The following is a 14723-nucleotide window of genomic DNA, read 5'->3' as shown; positions in this document are numbered from 1 at the left end:
AGCCATTATGATCACTGTACTGCATTTTTCTTAGTGCAATATTAAGAAGGTGTACTTTGTACTTGAAAATGTTATCTTTAGAGGCTGGTTATGGTTGCATTAAACCAGTGGGGTTTTTTAATATATATACTTCTTCATTGTTTCCGAGCTTCAGATCTCAATTCAATGACTGTTGATGGTATTACTGCAGGAACACTGCGTAAGAAGTTGCCTTATTAAAATCAGCCAAACCAAATATGCCTTCTCCTGTCGGTATATAAGAATGGTGCAGAGGGTGGATTCTACAGTGTGAGTATGCTCAAATCTAAAAACATAAAAGTTGCTTTACGTGAATGCTAAATGTTGCACTTTGGGTTCAACTACACTTTCAGACTTCCATGGGTAATTCTCTACTGTTGCCATGGTCTGGTTTGCTCTTAATATGTAAGCAAATGATCCGACCCGCATGCATGTGCTGGCAATTTGTTGCTCTGTATTCATTTTGGAGACATTGGAGATATGTAATGGCAAGAAGTAGTTGCAGGACTGCCAAAATGTGAATTTCTACATAATGTATCCAGATTGTGATCACAGGTTTGGTTGTATATTCACTGGCCAGGTTGTAGAGCAGATAGTTGAGGTTAAATTAATGAAGAGGAAATAAAACGTTTCAAACAATATTGCCTGTATAATGTCTCTGTCTTTGAGGATAGTACTGTTCAGATTGTCCTCAAATTGCCCAAATTAAAGGAAGATGAGAAGTGCTTCCAAGCAATGTTATTTCAAATGCTTTTACTTATGTCTGATCAGCTGCATTTTAAAGACAACAAGGCCCAGATACAGAAAGGGACAGCGTGGGGCTTAGAGCAGTAACACCTGAGTGTGTGGCAGATATGAAAGTGGAGCTGAGGTGCCTTTACTGTATGGATGTATATTGAATGCCACAGTTTGTAGTGCAGAGTTTAAGGCAGCAACTGAGAAATGATGAAGACAGCTGAGCAGCTACAGAAAAGAGAGAGAAACAGTGCATGCTAGTTGAGGCTGTTCTATCCATATTTTGGAATTAGAAAGGAAGTTGATTGATAATGCACTTACAGCCTTGTAAAATGCTCAAGAGTACAGTAAGTCCTTCTCTTGTCAGCAGTGTAAGATGTGGGAGAGGGTAAAATATGTCATATTGAAAAGGATTTAAAATAGTATATGCTATGTGAGCTTATTGTATTGTATTGTACTGATGAGCTTCTCTAACTTTCTAGCCCAGACAAAGAGACTCCAGAGCCCTGTCTACACTCATCTTTGGAAAATGAAGGAGAAGTAGCAGAGAAATGTACTGTGAAGGGAAATAGGGGAAAACAGAAAAAGAAGAGGAGAGCAGAGGGCAAAAGACATGCCAAGGGGACAATGATGGACTCTGATCTTTTGCTTGTTTCCAGGAGGGAGGTAAAACACAGAGGAAAAAGTTCAGTGCCTAGCAGTGAAGAAGAATTTGAAGGTAAAGAATTAGATTCTAAGTATTAAGGACTAAACAGGTGTGATAGGCCTTAGTTTATCCCCATAAAATAAACCTGGGCTCCGTTGTGTTTTCAGGGTGTTAGACCAGTCTGCTTTCCCTTGTCTTATGTGATGGCATTCATCTACCTCCTTTTTGAAACCATTCTTCACACTGATCATTCTCTGCCTGTTTCCACATAAAAGGGAATAAATGAAGAAAGCATGTTCTGGCATATCCTACCTTAATTTTCCAAACATTCATAGGACCAGTGAAGATGCATCAAACTTAGTCCCTCCTAATAAGCATAGTGTAAATGTGAACAGGGACAACTACAGCTACATCAGATTGCTCAGAGTCCTGTCCAGTCTGATGGAGCATCCATCACCTCTCATCACCCTGTAAATACACAGTTATCCCAGACTCCTCTCTCTTGGATGTCTTGAGATGTGGATGCTGTGTAAATATGAAATGCTGATATGATCAGCAAAATCCTGTTACTGATTTTGTGCAGGTTGAATAGAAAGATGAAATGAGAGCAGTCAGTATCCATCACTTCAGTCCTGCCTAGCTTTACCAAATAATTGACTCTGCCAGGACTTCAAGGTGGAACGCAGGTTCAGTGTGCTGAGGGGGATCCCCTGTCCTCTACTGATTGCATCATAGATCCTGTTGGCTTTTTTTTTTCTTCTTTGCTTAAATTTCTTTCCATCTGCATGAGTTTCCTTAGAAAGGAGAAAGTCAAAGAGATGATAAAGATGTTAACGGGGTGTGGTCATCCTCACAGTTTTATCAGATACTCCCTGATATAATCTCCACATACGATTGTGTATTTATCCTCTCTGGGTGTAAATATTTGTCCCATGTTCAAACTGTGCTAATGATTTCATAGCGTTTTGTGTATGTAGTTTTGTAAATTATATCAAGTGTGCAACTGAACCTGTGATACACAAATCTGTTTCAACTGTTTATATATTTGTATATGTATATATATATATATATATAAAGTAATGTACCCTTGGTCTGTGTTTGGTAACTCATCCATGTGTTAATCAGCACATCTTCCTACAAACAATTCTGCTCACTTCATGTGCACATTTCTGTTGCATTCTGCAAGGAAGTAACTTCTGAACTTGAGTGAGCAGCGCCCGTTATAGAGATGGATTTTTCAGCTCACAGAAGTGACGTTCTTCTTCCTGTCTTTCTAGTCTGTTGTATAATTGCCTAAAATGAATGTTCTTCTCATGTAGGTCCTTGTTAATTTTCCAAAATGGTGGTCTAGTTAAAAACTGAAGCAGAAAAAAATTCTGAGTGAAGTACAGGTGTGATACGCAATAATGATCTGCAGGGCCTGACAAACCAGCAAATCACAGCTAGCAGAACCCAAATCTCTTTCCAGCTTACAACGGGATGTGACTTGAAGCAATTACACTGATGATTACTGTAACTGCCAATACGGGGCGGGTGGGAGACCTCTCAAAATGATCATTTTCCATCCTTTCCTGAGGCAAATCTAGTCCAGATGAATGGAGTTTGAAAGTGTAACAGCTGTGGCACCTGGCAGTGTGGGGGATTGGCTGCATTTCCCACATCAGGATTTCACATTATTTAGCACCCACTTGTTTTCCAATCTCATTCTGAAGATAGTTCATTCACCATTTGGAGTTATCGTTATAAAGCAGCACTCCCATCTGTTGGTCATGGCTTGTTTAATAAGCAGTTGATATCAGTCCAGCTATGCTTGCATTTGCTGCTTAGAGCAGCTGTGTGTTGTCAAGGGCTCCCCAGCAGCCTTCAGATTTAGCTTTTGTTTTTCTGTTGATGGCGCGTTACAACTTACCCACAACGGCTCTCTCCTTGTCAAGGCTGTCTGTTCATCTAAAGAGGAAACTGTATTAAAGCGGGAATCAGCTACACTGCCATAAAGATGGAAGCATACAGATATGGAAGGGAAGAATGTGCAGGTCCATTGACATTGGCACGTGCTGGTGAGGTGGGAAAGGAAAGGCAATTTTTTCCAGTTTCTTATAGCAATACCAGAACGGTTTGTCTCAGCATCTTGGGAAGGCACACAGGGAGACTGTGCACTATCCAAAGAAAATAAATGGTTTGTGAATAGTGTGTGATGGGGCGCACTCTTTCAACAGCATGCATCTTGTGTTTTATTTAAGGTAGCAGTACGGCAGCAGCAGCTTTCAGTATTTTAGTTCAGCAGTGTTATTGTACTGCAGGGTACAGATATAGTCAAGAAATATCCTGAACCTTCCACAGGTGAACTTCAGATTTTTGTCTCTTAGGTTGCTCAAGAAGCATCCAAATATGCCTTTTGTGTATCTAAATGCTGATGTTTTGCTTGTCTAAGATGATTTTCAAAGGCACACTTCTGATCAGATGACCTTGGAGGTCTTTTCCAGTCTTGGTGATTCTATGATTCCATGATTATCAAGCTCTTTACTTCAGGATTTTTCAGTGGTAAACATAGTCAACATTTCTAAAACTAATCATACTCATACCTTGTGCCCTACATGTACTCAATCTGTGTTGTTGCTTTCTCACCTTGTATACCACAGCTTTGCTCTTTAGCTACCTTCCAGCTTTATTTTCCACTGTACGTGTGTTTCTTATGATCATTTAAAACTTTGGATACTCATTCATTCCTCAGCAGTGGCCAGGAGATGGTTCCCAAGGAAGAGTTGGAACAAAGGTTGGCATGTAAATGCCCCATTTCCACAGGCTTAGAAGATGATGATACTTAAAGAGCAAACTGGGATGAACTTGTGAGAATGAAAGAAAAAAGTCAAGAACTATTGCTCTGTGGCCCTAATCATGGAGTCATTTGTTCGATGATAAATTGCAGGGTGTGTGCACATGTGTGGGGGGATGCTGGGCTACAATACCTGAGCTCTTGGAGGGTCACTGTTTTCTCTCACTAAATAGTACGTGTTCTCCCTTAGCACCTTCTTTCTCCATTTCATCGTCCTGGTGTTCGTCAAGGTGTCAAGATCTGCTGATGTCAGTTGCTTCAGGCTCACCAGAGCATCCCTGCTGCTTGTCCAGTCCTTCTGCAGAGGGTCTTCTGTGTCCAGCAAAAGCAACACCATCAACATTACTGCAGTAAACCCGGAGCAGCAAGGATTGTCATTGCAGCCTCAGCACCACAGCGCAGAACAAGGGAAGCTGCGATAGGAGTGCATGATGAGGGAGCTAGTGAGAAGTGGAAGTCTGCAGACAGGATTTTTAGCAGATGCAGCCGTGAAATTTCATTGCTTGAGTCAAAAATAAACTGACTGGTTTGTGCTAAAACACTTACCATTTTGCAGACTTACTTTGGAGATATGAAAGAGAAAATGCTAGAGGTGCAGCTGTGCTGCTGGAAAGTATCACTGTTAGAATCTCTAAACAACAAAGGTAACACGGAATTCACTTTGCAAGATAACATCTGAAATGGCACATGGCAGGGGGGACCTGTTTGTGTGGCACTAAAGATCCTCACCTCAATTGAAGTATGACTTGTGGATGCAGTGGCATTATCCTATGGTTTGTCCAGGGCTTTCTGTTCAGAGGGAGAAGACAGATTCTGACAATTTTTTGGCATATCAGTGTAGATGAACATTAAGAATTCTCACAAGTTTGACTTCAGATACCAGTGCAATATCCAGGTCAATGTATATATTCATGTTTTCAGGTGTACTCTTGACCAGGAGAGTACTATGCAGTGTCTGTGCAGGTAAGTGTTTCCCTGGAGAAAAATGACCTGTCAGTTTTAACTGAGCTTTTCATACTTGTTTCTGTCTCAGTGTGGAGAAAAAAAAGAGGCAGACATACAGATATTTTTACTTAGTAAAGAGAATTTTGGAGGTATAAACCAGAATGACCTTGCAGCCAGAACATTTTAATGGGATACGTGAGAGTGCGTTGAAATTTCTAGCGTGATTCAGGGTAGACTCAAACCTGAAAGAAAACCCTGCAGTTCAGAAATGGCTTGTCCTGGAAGCTGAAATTTGAATGGTTTGTGATAACTTCTGTTCTGTGGGTCAAGCTCCTTACCTGCTTCAGGGTGTCTTTCTCTTGGAGAATGGAGCTGGCACATACATGGAGTCCCACATCACAGCGAGTCACTGGAGGTGAAAAAGGAAAAGCCATAGAAATGTTGATAGAAAAGATGTCGTAGTGAACAGAAAATGAGCTCTTCCTCCAAAACTGCTTTCAATCACATGAACTTTGAAATTTAACAACTCAGATTTGTAGCTGAAAATGTGCCTCAGTCAGACTAATTCACCACTGCTTCGGGGCATGTGATCATTTCACCCGTGTCTCCTCTGTGATGAACCCGCGTCTCCTCCGTACATTTGAGGCTGAACCCACGCAACTCCAATGACGTGAACAAAATGGAGGGTGAGGCAATTTTGTGATTGCATACTGCTCAAATATGTGTGTCAGATGGATTGTATGCCACCCGCAGTGATGAAGACTGGGATATCCTTGTAAACATGGCTGAAGAAATCTTAACCTTAGAGTCCCGCTGGATGCGATATACATTTGTCAAGTATATAGATGGGAATACTTACCAAGTGCAGGATCAAAACTGGCAGCACAGGAAGTCTGAATGCTGAATTGTCCTTCTGCATAGAGGGGATGATAAATCACTGTTGGCTTGTTGTAGCAGCCATGTGCAAATACTGATTTATTACAGAAATATGGAAGGTAATGGATGAGTTCCTTTTTCACTTGCTATTAAGGATCCATTTCACTGTTCTTTTCTGGGTATGCACTCTAACCTCAAGAAGCACCTGTGTGGGATAACATATATTAATTTTCCCTATTGGGGCCCACAAGACTTTTTTCCTGCCTATGTTTGGTTAAGTGTTTTCTTGCATTGTTTCATATTAAACCTGGGAGTTGTCAGGGTGATTTATTTTTTCATTTGAACACTCTGGTTGGTCTGTTTGCACAGCCCAACCTCTGTCCTGAGCCCCACACTATGCTGCAGATGTACATGAGGTTATGTTTTCACATGCTTGTTTCTTTCCGCCAATCTGTTTTAAAGAGGAAAGTGTTATTATGGCAGTCTGTCAACATGACGGATTTTCCAATTCGATTTGCCAGATGGCTGAGCTTGACCAGGACAGCCTAATTTCATGTTGTGTCACTAGAGCATAACCAGATCATTGAACACCCATGTTGCTGGTTCCTCATATCTGCCTTCACATGTGCTGTAGTTTTTTATACCTTATCTCCTGCTCAACCCTTAAAATTTCCAGACAGATTTATTCTGCTTTGTTGGTCAACCAGGATCCACATGTAGTTGGCCATTGCAGAACTGAGCTTGCATTGATCAGCCTTGGTGATAAGCAGCCTTCATTAGCTTGGGGTCCGACATGCACTGCTGGAACGCTACAAGGAGGCTCAAAGTTAAAGCAGATCTTGGTTGCTGGTGCTTGAAACCAAAATGTAGGTTAGTGGTAAGTCATAAATATTTGCAGATGATGACTTCAATCAGAGGGTGGTGTGGCGGTGCCATAGGCCAGGTTGGATGGGGCCCTGAGCAACTTGATCTGGTGGAGGGCAGCCCTGTCCATGCCAAGGGTTGGGGCTGGCTGGGCTTTGAGGTCTCTTCCAACCCAAACCAGTCTGTTATTCTATGATTTCATTGTTCTGTGAATGAAGAGAGGTGCTTCTGTGGGTGGGCAGTCTCCTTACCTACTACCAGCAATCCCTGGAATTACCAAATGGAAAAATTACCAAGGGAAAACCAAACCTTTTACCAAGAGAAATGTGCGTGGAGAATGAAATCAGGCAACGTGTTGAATACAGGTGGGGAATATAGCTGTAAATGTTTGTTTTTCTCTGTACTATTCTTCACATTTTTCATCTTCTCTGCCTGTCTTCAGAGCCCGGCTTTGTTCTGAAAGCTTTTTCATACACACTGCATTCATTTACCACCCACAGGTGCTGCCTCTTTGTTCTTCCCTGTTGTTTCCATTGATCTAACATGAAAGTCACCTTGAATTGAAGGAGCTTTGTCCTTGCTATGCGTATAAAATCTCGATATAAAAATAATCGTACAAAATACAAGGGCTGGGCAAGGTTTTGTAAGGATTGCTGTTGTAGAAGAGCATGGATGCTGAATATGAGACATCCATAACAAAGGCAAGATGACACTGTGCTTAAATAGTTTTTGGCACATGGACTTAAACACATTTCATCCTACAGTTGTACTGTGAATAGGCTGCAGTGCAGGCAGCTGGGACTTAGTCTGCTTGTTCTCTTAATTAAACAGGTGTCTGAGTGCACTTAGTGCTGGCGTAACTAAGCAAAAAGAGAGTGACCCTTTATTATACTTTAAATCATATCTTGTATATTTTTATATTACATCCTATACATGTGCATACCTTGCTGCTTTGCCTTGTTTTCCTTGGATTAGCTTATGGGTACTTCTACAGGGGCTCGGGCCTTCTAGTGAGCTGTGCAGTAGGGTATCCATAGGCTTAGCTTATTGACAGGGTTAGGGCTATGGATAGGGTTAGGACTATGGATAGGGTTAGGGTCCTGGTGAGGGGAAGGTGGGTGTCCAGGATCCAGATTTAGTACCCAAGTGAACTGAGCTGAAGGAAAACCCAGTGATTTGGGGTGTAGATATGATGCTCATGAATACTACATCCACAGATAACCCCTGGCACCCAAAGGAGCTCTGAGCCCTGTCGGTGGAGTTGTTTCTTCTGGTGAATACATCAGGAACATCTCGGATTTGTCTGCTTATATCCATTATAGCCAAAAGTGACTGCCTGATCATTTGAAGAAGAGTGGAAGAAATCATTTTGTCCTTAGAAAACAAAGGCATACCTTCGGATGCCACAAAAGATGCCACTAAAACACTGAATGAGCCGCTGCCCAGAAGGTCACCAAGGGAACACTTATCTGCTCTGCAATGTGCATTGAAAAGCCATTCGAGTCTGAAATATAGTCATAAATGGCATGAAAACATTAACATAACAATTATTTGCACACTTTCTGACGGCAAGCCAGGTCTTTCAGTTGGGTAATAGAAACAGCAGCTTCCTGCCTGAGGAAGCAGCAGCAGATTGTTTGTACCCCATGGGTGGTAGGGCTCAGCTGCACTGGGGGCCTCAGGCTCTCCAAACACTGTTCTCTGCTGGCACCCATTTTCACCTGATATATTTGCTCTCTGTGTTTGTTCTTCTGCTACACTGGCAGAAGAAAGAAGCCCCCATGGCTTTTTTTCTGATGTCAGCTTGGCAAAGGAAATGAGAAAGGAAGTCACTGCCTCACAGAAGAGCGCTGGGCTGTTTGCTGGGATCTCAGTCCTGCCAGGAGCCAGATGCTCCCATAGCATTGCTCAGAGGCAATCGTGGCCCCTTGGGGTACCTAAAGGGACGGGAACTTATGGGGACGTTCAGAAATGCCCACCCACTTATTCCTGGTTGATTTAAGTGGCTGATGCACCAGAAAGTTATATAATTTGTTGAGGCTGGGAAAAGGGATTTGTATGCAATTTATTTCCTTATTTTGTTGTTGAAGAAAAGACACTGGATGGGTCCTTTGGTGTCCTCCATACAGAGCCGCAGCTTCACAGGGAGTGCCTTTTTTGCTATTTATGACAAACCCGACGTACCCTATAGAACTATAAAGTTTTCCTTTAGACTGACACCCTCTGCTGTTCACTCCTGCACATGATGCGTAAGCAGAAGGATTAAAGTAACTACAGATTTCTGTGCAGAACAGTGGTTTCTTGAGTACCGCCCTGTTTTTTGGTGGTTCCTGTAAAACAGCAGAGCAGTGATGTAGCCACATGACCTACCAATTGGAAAAGTAAGGAGCAGCAATGCCACTTCTCAGTAGTCCATACTACTTCTGGAAACACCTGCAGTTCCTGCAGTGTGAAGAATTATTCTTCACATATTATTCTTATATGTGAAGAATATTCTTATTCTTATTCTTATTCTTATTCTTATTCTTATTCTTATTCTTATTCTTATTCATTCTTATTCTTATTCTTATTCTTATTCTTATTCTTATTCCAGCACTTAGATGCTGCTGAGTGCTGGAGCCTTAGCTTAGCAAACAGCAACCTGTGAAGTCACTTTTCTTCCTTTCTTTTCCAAAATACTACATTGTTATTTGATGTTGTGTAAGTTCGGTGGAGTTTCATTGTAGATGGCAATCACTTCTGTTTGAGAGATTTTGGAGCAGACAATTATTTTCTCTCCTGCATTGAAACTACACACGTGAATGAGCTCTCACAATCAGAATCTCCAGCTAAAGGAGACATCTGGGCTGCACACCTCTGAATAACAGGAACACACAATTCATCTGCTGTTCGTGCTGCCATGTAATCAGATCGAGCCATGCTTTGGGGATGCAGCTGAGGCAAACAAAACATCCCAGCAGTAACATATCGTTTGCCACAGAAAAATGAAGCTCTAAAGCCCAAAGGACTCACAGGTTCCTCTCCTTGGAAGAAAGCTGCATGGCAATACAAGCTGCAGGAAGAAACTGCTGTGTGCTTCTTCCCAGCCTCTCAGTAGCACAGCAAAAGTATCCAAAGCTCAGCCTTCTTACTTTGGCAGAAAAACCTCTAGCACACACTGCTTTCTAGGAATCCCCATCTCTCTTTGCAAGGAAAGAGTTTAAGAATAAAGCTGAAAATACTATTTTCTAGGGGCACAAATCTTGTCCTTCAGCACTATTCTCCGTATAGAAGACAATAAATGGGCAGATGACCTTTCTGAATATTATCTGCCAAAACATTCCTTCCCGTTGTTACCAGCACCAACTCAGCCAATACTTGTTATTCTGTGTGTAGGCAGGTGCAAGCAGGGTTAATTCTTATCAGCTGTGCAGGATCTTAGCAGGATTAATCTCATGAGTTCTTCGGTCTCACTGCCAGCCTCTGAAGCTATTTCCAGCCACTCTCTAGCTCCTTCCCTAACTGTCAGACTTGCCGACCACCCAAAGTTTGCCCTGGGTTTCCTAAGAGGCATCAGAAGATCAGCAGCAGTCCCTTTGCAGGCTGCTAATCCTACTTACTTTAGAATATGAATACGTACAATTAAGTGAACAATATAGCAAAGGAGCCTCGTAGGAAAACTGAAGGAGAGGGCAAATTATCAGAGCTAACAATGGGTTTTTCAGGTCAGCCAGTGCAAGCTTTCCACAGAGCTCGTTCTATATGCCCCCAACACTGATGGCACACCGAGGCCCCTCTCTGTAGTATGTGTACAGCCCAGTAAGGAGCTCAGTCAAAACACAGGTGAAGTTAACAGAGGCATATTGACACCCTTACCTTGTTAGATCCAAACACAGATATTTATGAGTTGTGACAGGGATGTTTGCACTGTGTGATCACCAACACCTGACTGCAAACTGCCACCTGAGCTCCTTAGTGAGGCCTGGCAGTGACAGCTGCTGCCTACCCAAAGCATGATGAGAACAGCTTTGAAGCCTTGCTGTACGTTTTACATCAGCATCTCCTTTCCCTGCCACCATTATGTGACTGAAAATGCCTGTTTGGAAGAGCCAGGCTGCATCCTGACCAGTCAGGCCTGACACACACTTCACAGAAATTCCCTTGCAGAGAGCAGAATCGTTTTATTTTCCCTAAGAGACAGATCTGTCTTGAGAAGCAACATAAAATATAAACATACTTACGCACACCAGCAATCCCAAGCTGCTCACCTGGGAAACACTAACAAGGATGCATTTGCAAATCACGCTTGGTTGAGCAGCACTATACGAGAATTCACAGGAGCATCTCTCCAGCTCCCCACACACCTGTAGCACTCTGCACGGCTCTCTGACCCCTGTCTGTGGCCATGCTGATTGCATAGGACTACAGACAAGCTCGCAGGCAGGCCTGCAGGCAGTGGCAGCTTCCAGACCCTGAGCTGTGTGTTTCCCATCCCTCAGAGCTGGGTGCTCAGTAAGGCATCAGGCAGCCAAGGTCCTTATCTGTCTGGGCTTTGATCTACTCTTATGCAAACACATCTATTGCCTTGGCACTAACATCAAACTGTCTTCTTCTGAAAGTTTTGCTTGTAATGTACTGCGATTTTGCCTGTAAAAATGACTGGCTCCTGGGGACTAAGGGCTTTCCTTAATATATCAAGGATACAAAGCTCTGTAGGATGCTATCCACTGACTTCTGTGGGACGCAGAGCCCGCTGCTGTGGATTCTACATTTATTTTTATTCAAACCAAGGTAAAGCTCATTCAGCTGAGGTGAGCATTGCACGCAGCCCTACCCTCTCCCCCTTACTACACCTTATTACACATGCACCGCTTGAAGCCTTTTGTTTCTTATAGCTGGGCTCCAAATCATAACTCGAGCTGTTTAAATGCCAGCGGCTTTTTAAGGCAGAGCTAATCAGTTTTCCTCTTGGGAATGAAACCAAATGAGCTCTCCTCAGGTTTGCAGTTCAGTCCAATTATTGCAGAGATTTTTGTTCATTTAACTCCTTTGAAGCGGAACAATCCGAAGAAATGGGGAATGACTGCAGCGCAAACAGGAAACGATGACTTCTGAACTTGAAGAAAATGAGATTTTAAACAGCCTTTTTCTTCAGTCAGCATCCTGGTGGGGCTTAACTGCAAATCACAGCAGTCCTGGGAGAACTACTGGTGTAGTGGCTAATGCCTCTCATGGCAGAACCTCATCACCAAAGCCTCAGATCTGGAGAATGATCAACAACTAAGGTGCGTCAGGATATACAAAGTTTGGTACCACAGAGGCATTTGATTTCCCCAGCAGCTTAACACTCACGTACTTCATTGTGGAGACAGACCTCAGTGATTTGCCTCAGGTCCCAATAATTTTGTCACAGAGGAAGAAACTAGAGTATAAAGTGAGCACCTTTCATGTTTCTGCCTACACTAAACAGCTGCAGCGTTGCGTCTAACAACAGATAGACATTACTTGAGCTATTCTGGTTAATATTTGTAAGCTGGAAAATTAATCTTCCTTGAAAAGTGGCAACCGAGGCACAAAAAGCTTAGTAAAAAGAGCTAAGAGCCAGCATTCAGATCTTCTGCATCCCAGCTGGTTCCTTATTCAGAAGTCACTCCTTCCTTCAGACTACCTAGCAAGCAAATCCTGAGTGGCAGTAGGCATCAGTGGCAGAAGCTTAGTGTCTAATGCAACAAGTTCACCTCTCTTTACCTGCAGGTGAGGGATTGCCGGCAGGTTGATGAAGGTGATCCTTCCTCTCTACCCAGCATTGGTGAGGCTGTACCCGGAGCACTGTTCTGGGCCCTCCAGAACAAGAGATGTGGATGTACTGAAAAGAGTCCAGCAGAGGGCCACAAAGATGATGAAGGGACTGGAGCATCTTTCCTATGAGAGGCTGAGAGAGCTGGGACTGTTTAGCCTAGATGAAAAGGAAGCTCAAAATGAATCCCATCAGTGCCTATAAATACCTGAAGGAATGGTGCAAACAGGACACAGCCAGGCTCTTTTCAGTGTTGGCTGGTGCCAGGATGAGAGACAAAACTGCTCCACAGGATGTTTCCTCAGAACATGAGGCAGCACTTTTGTGCTATGTGTGTGATGGAGCAGCAGCACAGGCTGCCCAGAGGCTGTGGGGTCCTTGGTGACCTTCTGAAGTCACCTGGACATGGGCCTGGGCACCCTTCTCTGGGTGGCTGGAATAGGAGTTAGCCCAGAGGGACCCAGAGGTCCCTTGCAGCCTCAGCCATCCTATGGTTCTGTGATTCTCTGGTTTCTAGACAGAAAGGCATTGGTTAATATCATTAAAATATTATCATTTTTCTGGACTTCAAAATAAACTATTAAAGCTGAAATATAGGTATGGGCAGTTATGTTCAGTGAAGCCAGAATCAAAACACTATAAAACAAAATTCCTGGCACAGAAGCGAAACAAGAAAACATGAAAGACAGAAGTAGATGGCTGAAATTGAACAGGGCCTTGAGGGTTCGCAACACAAGAAATGAAATAAAACAATAGAAAGAATTCAGAATGGACTGACAGCTGAGGAATTTCACTGGGAAGTTCCATATAATTTTGAAGAGTGAAAAGAATAAAATGAGAACAAAAGGTATGAGAGAGAATTAATAACATTTAGCCAAGGAAAAAGACATGGAAGACTGTAGCATAAGGAACTGATATTTCTATCCTCTTTTTCTCTTTTATTCTGAACTCCAGATGTTCCCTTTCTTTTTGATTATAATTGCCAGCTGCAAGCTATCAGTGATGCTTTGCTGAATTTCAGACAGTGTGGAACAGAATTAATATCTATTCTGCATATAAAGCTACAAAATACTTTGTTGAAATCGGACGTGGTAATTCATGGTTACATTTGCTGTTATCATAGACCAATAATTTCAGATCAGTGAGGTGAACGATCAGCAATGCCTTGCTGAACATCACTACTTTGATGCCTGATGCCTTGCAGTTGTCTGCACATTGAACCTACTTGTTGATGGCTCTCAGAGGGCAGTTGTGATGATTGAACAAAGGGCTGGCTGGACTTGGGAGGAAAGTAGCATGGAAATTAAGAGAATTCTGGGTAGAAGGAATTCCATGAACTTTGCAACTATCTATGTTACATTTTGGACATAATTTCAGATATAATTACTAGGCACAGACACCGACGCAGTCTTTGGATAGCAATAGTCCTAATACCAATGTCTGAATCAGGCATCAATATTTAGAAAAGCAGTATCCAGCAAACAAGATTTTCATTTGGGTAAATGTATGTCAATGAATAGCATGCCCCAGCATTTTTAGGTAACTTTCAGAACAATGGTGCTGAGCAATGATAGCCCTTGTGCCTCGTAAGTAAATGGCACAAGAGGACCAGAAGGAGTGTCAGCTGGATAAGTAGCCCCCTACCTTTGGTTTCTTCTCACTTTGTGTGTATTCCAAAGCACACACTTTGCATCGATGGTGTAAAGGGGCTCTATTGTGTGACTTGGCCTGTAATGTGAGCATCCATAGTAAGCCTTGATAGACCTGAAGCAGGGGTGTAGGGGCAGAAATAGTGGTGATAGGCGTACAGTTGGACTGGATGATCTTGGAGGTCTTTTCCAACCTTGGTGATTCCATGATGAGCACAGCAAAGATGAGGGGCCTGGAGCATGTCCCTTACAAAGAAAGGCTGTTTATCTTGGAGAAAACTGAGAGATGATCACAGAATCAGAGAATGACTCGGATTGGAAGGGACCTCAAGGATCATGTAGTTCCAACCCCCCTGCCTGGCAGGGCCACCAAACATACAC

At 42.8% G+C, this 14723-nt stretch overlaps 1 protein-coding gene across 10 annotated transcripts in view; it reads left to right on the top strand.

Annotated features, from left to right (window-relative positions):
• Positions 1-4773, top strand: part of VWA3B (von Willebrand factor A domain containing 3B) — a 58663-nt gene extending 53890 nt beyond the window's left edge. For 3 of the 10 annotated variants that reach the window (XM_032441591.1, XM_015850973.2, XM_015850961.2), the window contains 3 exons: positions 191-288; positions 1236-1471; positions 4423-4773. In XM_032441591.1, the coding sequence (XP_032297482.1) occupies positions 191-288; positions 1236-1471; positions 4423-4586 (498 nt within the window). In that variant the 3' untranslated portion in view covers positions 4587-4773. Of the gene's footprint in view, positions 1-148; positions 289-1235; positions 1472-3333; positions 4370-4422 lie in introns of those variants that run through there. The other 7 variants (XM_015850969.2, XM_032441600.1, XM_032441593.1 and 4 more) reach the window with 7 other exon arrangements.
• Positions 4774-14723: the final 9950 nt, after the last annotated feature.

Source organism: Coturnix japonica, chromosome 1 (assembly GCF_001577835.2).
Source record: "Coturnix japonica isolate 7356 chromosome 1, Coturnix japonica 2.1, whole genome shotgun sequence".
NCBI classification, from domain to species: domain Eukaryota; kingdom Metazoa; phylum Chordata; class Aves; order Galliformes; family Phasianidae; genus Coturnix; species Coturnix japonica.
The sequence above is the reverse complement of the archived record's forward strand: the minus strand, read 5'-3'. Positions and strand labels throughout refer to the sequence as shown.